At 39.3% G+C, this 6,597-nt stretch overlaps 1 protein-coding gene across 1 annotated transcript; it reads left to right on the top strand.

The window, feature by feature from the left end:
* Positions 1 to 419: 419 nt before the first annotated feature.
* On the top strand, positions 420 to 2,583 carry LOC134743786 (dynactin subunit 6). The gene is made up of 4 exons (XM_063677446.1): positions 420 to 532; positions 627 to 797; positions 1,494 to 1,666; positions 2,244 to 2,583. The coding sequence occupies exons 1-4, from the start codon at positions 522 to 524 to the stop codon at positions 2,465 to 2,467; spliced, it is 579 nt and encodes a 192-aa protein (XP_063533516.1). The 5' UTR covers positions 420 to 521; the 3' UTR covers positions 2,468 to 2,583.
* The last annotated feature ends 4,014 nt before the right edge of the window (positions 2,584 to 6,597 follow it).

The raw sequence follows: 6,597 nt of genomic DNA on the forward strand, positions 1-6,597 counted from the left end.
TAATACAGAAGCACAATATACTCTCATAGAATAATTGATATGAAAAAAGTATTTTTCTATTAGCGAAACTTAATCCAATTAGGACCTGATAAATATTTTGTTGCCATGTCGACCTTAAAACTTTTTCCATCCGTCTCGGGACTCTCGAGAAGTAAAACTTCAACCAGCATTTCTTGAGTATCTTGAGAAATGAAATAAAATTTTAAGACAGAAGACAGGTTTATTACATTAAAATGTTTAACACCAATAGTGGCCACAAAATTTGTGGTTTGAGTTTGCGAAATGTAGTTGTACTTTTGGTTGCCATAATAATATTAAGGAAAGAGAAGCAAAACACTAATTTTTGTGGAACTCCCAAAAACAAAGTTGTAGGCAAGATTTTATCTGTCTCCTTGCAACATTTAATTTAGAACTGTCAGTCAAATTTGTCAAATCAAACAAAATTTGTGTCGTGCGTTTGTGTATTCTCAATTAATTTATTCAAGATATATCATTATTTACAGTATTAAACTTATATTAATATGGCTAATAAGTTAGTTATATCCCCGTTACTTGTAATCACTAATCAATTTAATCTAGTATTAATGCAGATTTCCAACACTAACATTAATGTAATAATGTTTCAGCGTTAAAATACTCCCTGGAGCCACGGTATGCGAGGACTGCACATTAGAAGGTGACATCACCATCGGCGGAGGTACCGTCATTCACCCAAGAGTCACCATCATTGCTGAAGGCGGCCCTATTATCATAGCTGAATACTGTATCATTGAAGAGTATACCACCATTATACACAAGTAAGATTTTGTTAGGCGTTTTACCATAATTTCCATAGTTGAGTAGTGATGTTTTTGGTTCTTAATAATTTTAATATTGACACATGTACATGATGTATGCCTGTAAGGTTCCTGTGTATAACCCCTGTGCATCTGAGAGTGTAAGCTTTTCTCTTTATGCTAATGGTAATATTCTCTTGTTGACATGATATGCTTGTCTGTGTTGTTGTAGTATGTTGTTATATCTCAATCATTAAACATTTAACTCACTTTCAAAGAAGAATTGGTGTTACTATTTTCATTGTCACAATATTTTATCTCTTGAAACCATTAGTAGAAATCTATAAGGAAATCATAGCCTGCTAATAAGACTAATATGTTTTCATAGCTCCCCTCAACTTAGATATTATATGTCAACAAATTACCATATGGGACATTTTCAAGTAAAAGGTACCACATTGTCGCTTACCATAAGGACGAAATTTGCTAGTATCTTTATACAAATAACCTGTCAGAGCGTCCTTATGGTAAGCGACAGAGTGGTACCTTTTGCTTGAAAACGACATATAACATCCTAAACATCATCTTTCTTATTAAAGAATTTTCAAAATTGTTGAAACTTTAAAGAGATGATGTTGAGCCGATGAGGCGTATTTTGGGAGATGTATTTTTTAACTGGACCATTAAAGGGTTAAAATAACTTATTTCATATTCCAGAAAAAGTGACAACCAAGAGGATCCACCAAAACCTCTATTGATTGGTGCCCACAACGCCTTTGAGGTTGGCTGCAAACTGGAGTCCTACTGCGGACATGTTGGAGAGAGCAATGTGTTTGAATGCAAGTCCTTTGTGGGAGTGGATGTTAAAGTTGGCAGCGGTTGTGTTATAGGTAAAGATCAGTGGACATCTTATAATACAACCTTGCTGAGCCAATTAGCGGTATCGCAAATGTAATTGAAAGCGAACAAGTTAATGATTTATTTGCAAACGTTACTAACTCACGTGCCCGAAAAATGCTCACTCTAGTGTGATGTGGGTGAAAACCCCTTAGAATATGGGCAGTGGTTAGTAATTTAGATCATTTTCATGACATTGTGGTTGAGTTGAAGAATTAGTTGGAGGGCGTTTTCTAAAATAAATATTTGAAAACCCGATTCTTTCAAATCTGGACATTCTTGGGCTCATTCTACTCAGAAAAAAAGATGTCCCAAAATGTCCATTCCATTACGTCACATTTTAGTGTGAATTTTTTTCACATGTATGTGCGTGACAGTGGAATGTACAAGTTTCATACTAAATTTTGAGACATTTTTTTTATCATCAGGATTGAATTTGCTAGTGATTCTGAGCTGAAAGAACCCAAGAACACCAGGATCTGTGAGAATCAGGTTTTCAATATTTATTGAAGAAAACTCTTAGGAATTTCAAATAAAATTTCATTCATTCAGATAAGGTTTTTCTTACAGGAGCATCATGTCAACTGACCGCACCACAAACCTTAGCAGACAACACAGTTATCTGGGGATCAGAGCACCAAATCAGAGAAGCGCTAGAAAAGCAGCCGTCTCAGCTCTTACAACTAGACTTCCTAGGCAAAGTGATGCCTAATTACCATAGGCTTAGGAAACCTAACATTCACAAGCGGGCACCGTCTTCCAGGCAATCGCAGGAGACTTCGCCTAAATCATAATGTATGGTATAACTATGTAATACTCGTAACAACACTTTAAAGTGGTACATATAAGTAAAGAGTTAAATTATGTTTAACATAAATTAAATAAGTTATATTTATAGGTAACACATCATATTTAAGGCTTAAAGTATTTATAAATGATTACAAACTTCATGGTATGGTTTATCACAATACAGTAGTTCCCCAGTCCTAGATGCCCTAATATCAATAAGCCTCGCGTTTTTATAAGAGGTGAATGAAACGAATGATGAATGAATGGAATTGAGTATGAGTATAAGAATTCTACGTTTAAGTAACCTCCTATTAAGGTCGGAGGAGAAATCCAAAATTTGCCACTGAAATTTGAACCTATAGTGTAGGAAATTGAGTTGATTTTGCGTTATTGGAAAATTGAACGAAACAAAGCAAAAACGACTGTTCCAATTGTATAGGATTTAAATTTCATCGAACTGAAGAGGTGGACCTTGGGCCTTAGAAGGATAGAGAAGAGTAGTCGTGTGCCGCACGAATCACGCCAATTCGGCTAAATAGTAGTAGCAATAGTAATCACATGATTTTACAAAAGCAGGTTCACAATTTTTTCAGATATTAAGGTAGGTACAACCTAAGTTTGACTTTCATCGAGCTCCTCATCCGACAAGATAAAACGTTTGACGCGTTTTGCACAATGTTGTTCAACGTTCAACTGGCCGGCTCCATAAGCGGCTATTTATTTACCGTGCGCGCCAGGCTCGAGACCCATAAGCTGTCATACGTTTTAGCTAAAAACGGTTTGTATGGTGGCCCGGCGTATTGAGTACGCTCGGCGGTTCTTGGCCATGAATGGGTTAACACATCCAGTGCCAGCGAGTGCTACGCGCTACGAACGTAGCCGATAACATGTGAAATCCCGCATTTTTTGACATTTATGAATTGACCCTTGAAAAGACCTACCGTCTAACTACATATATAAAGCTAAGGGCAGGTACAGACGGACTGCAACTTACAATATATCATCATGGGATTAACGATATCGTTCGCAGGGCGATGGTGTCGGCAAACCTGCCGTGCGTGTTGGAGCCCCAGGGTCTTAGTCGGACGGACGGGAAGCGGCCTGACGGTCTCACCCTTGTTCCTTGGGCTAAGGGGCGGAGTCTGCTGTGGGATGCTACATGTGTGAGCACATTTGCGGCGTCACATCTTGCACAGACTACACGTGCGGCTGGGGGGGCTGCAGAGAATGCGGCGAGACAAAAACATGCCAAGTACTCAAACTTAAAGCCGGTTTATGATTTTGTCCCTCTTGCTGTTGAGTCAGCTGAGCCTTGGTGTTCCGAGGCGAAGGGTTTTGTGAGGGATCTGGGTAGGCGCTTGCGGGATAGGGGTTGTGATCCTAGGTCTGGTGCGTACCTGGTCCAACGTATATCTTTGGCGGTTCAGCGGGGGAACGCCGCTGGTATTATGGGGACGTTTGGGCCGGATACTTACCGGATTAGGGTTTAGGTTTGCTCTTTTGTGTTATTATTATTGTACTCATAATTTTTTCTTTGTTTTCTATCAATGTTGACGATGCGTGTAGCAGATAACTTACGTGTAAACGAACGTTCTGTTTTGACGAAACCTGAGGTGGATGAGCTTATTGTAATGTGATGAAGCCTGCGCTGTGGATCTGATGGTATGCCTTTTTTGTTTTTTTTGGTTAATAAATTTTTTAACTTACAATATTATTATAAGTTGCGATCTATCTGTATCGGCCCTAAGACTATCAGTTAGAGTCTAACTGATAGTCTCAGGCCAGGATTACACTTGTAAGTTTTACTTACGTAAGTATATAGGGACAAAGCTATTTGCTAGAATGAGATAACGATATTCATATCTCATTATGTAGTATAGCTGTGTCCCTACTTACGTAAGTAAAACTTACAAGTGTAATCCTGGCCTTAGGGCAACTTATAATAATATTGTAAGTTGCAGTCCGTCTGTACCGGCCCTTAGCTTTATATATGTTTATAGGTAAATTCATACTTATAACTGTCAAAAATCAATTCATACGTTACTCTCATGGCCAAAAGTGTCGCCAGCCGATGGACCAAGGGGTTGATATCACCGTGCAGTGCAACGACTTAGCCGTGTCAAAGTGTGAATACCACATAAACATCGTATTTTCAAAGTAGTTTGACGTTTATCGTGTCAGTACCACACTTTGCCATTGCAAATACAGTTCACTTGATCCGACAGTACTCTCATTCTGTGGGAGGCAACGTTGCAGTCAGAAAAATCCGGACACGCAAATATTTGGTCGGCCACGTTGAAACATCCGGGTAAAGAACGGCTGGCTATACGCTACACATGGCTACCCAAGCTGTTCAAAAGAGGCGATGGAAAATTCAAATAAATGTCGATCGAATGTCGCATGCCATTAAAAACTGCATTCTACAAATTATCTGCCCTGATAGTAGGGGAGCCCAAGAGGAGATTTTTTGGAGTTACTCGAACGTGTCAGTAATATTTTGCTACCCGTGGAGATCTACCTTAACCACTTTTAGCTGTCTATTTTAGTGGGTTGATTGTGCCTGCACTGCCCATCAACCCTCACAAACAACGAGTAACTACAAAAATACCCTTCTTGGGCTAATAATGACTGACGTGAACAAAATTTTGAAATGCTGCAAGAAACGTCATACTTTTATAGTAATTTGCAAAGTCTGTGCAGAGCTTAGTCGGATTCTGGTTTGCCATTTTTAACACATTCCCAAGTCAGATGATTCATTTCTACAGTTTCCTGTGTATGCAGGTAAACGACCGAAACCAGCGCCGTCATCAGCCTTCGGTTCTATACAAGTCATAGTTAGAATGCATTTCTCTTTTATGTTTCGCTGTATGGGTAGATTCGCATTGACGAAGGAAAATCTGTAGAAGTCAGAATCTGTTGTAGAATTCTATAGGTACCTATACATACCTACAGGTTGGGCGCGAATAGGTAACTAAGGGTGGTATTCAAATTATCCAATTTCTTTGTCCAATGTGTATTGCGTCTCACATTTTGCTCAATGAGAGAGTGAGACGCAATGACATTGGACACCAACACTGACCAACTTTCATAGTAGATTCGGACGCATATTTTGATTGTAATAACTGGTTATAAATTTGAAATTTAAAGATCGTATAGGTACCTATTTCTTACGCATTATCGTATTTTTTAATCGGGTAAAGTGTCGGATGATTGCTAGATATGTAAATCAATGCGTTGTTAAACTGCACACGATCAAACTTTTCGTTCCCCAAAGGTCGACGCCACATAACCCAATAGAAAAACCGATGAGCTGAAGTGGTTTGTTTTCCACTCGCGAATTCGTCAGGCGAGCCCTCGTTCGGATTTCGAAATAGTTTGAGTTCGAATATTCCCGCCAGAATCCGTCTAAAAAAACTCCACGCTCGAGTCAAGTGGGGAACACAGAAGGTTGAGCCGCACCTGATTTTTTGTTTTAGCACAAATTTTTTTGCCTAATTATTTTTCAACAGGTGACGAATTCCTCGTCTCGAGCACCAGTAGGCGACGGCAATCGCGGTAGCTTTAGTTTAGCTGTCGCTAGCAATTAGTGGGTTAGTGAATACAACTATAACTGCTGTATGCCGTCTGTAGGATTGTGCTCTAGCTCTAGCGTGATTATGGCACTAGCGGATAATGGAGAGCATTTAGCGTCGCGCGTTTCTGAATAGGCTTGTATTTCGGCGCTACTCTGCCGAGAGAAATTACTACCTACAAATATCTACCTAGTTATTAGACACTACTTGGACGCAGAATCTTGTCAAAAATGTAATACCCACTGTTATTGGTATCGGTCCTTTGCTAGAGTCGAGCTGTTAGGAATATGACAATCAGAAAACTTATGATGGCCAGTTTTCTGTGTATTATAGATACATTAATGCAAAAATTGCTTGTTTGACCAATTTTTAATTGACAGCCACTTTAGCCTAATACAGATAGTTTGCAACTGGTATTTAGTAGTGAGCCTGTCGTCAAGCTGCCCTACATTAGCGTAGGTCTAGACTTTTAAATCGCTTATAGTTAGTTGTACCGGGATAAATGGCGTACACGAAGAGAGGCCTATACTCCGCAGTGGGCGACTGAAGGCTAGAATGATGAT

Source organism: Cydia strobilella, chromosome 8, assembly GCF_947568885.1.
Source record: "Cydia strobilella chromosome 8, ilCydStro3.1, whole genome shotgun sequence".
Taxonomy (NCBI): domain Eukaryota; kingdom Metazoa; phylum Arthropoda; class Insecta; order Lepidoptera; family Tortricidae; genus Cydia; species Cydia strobilella.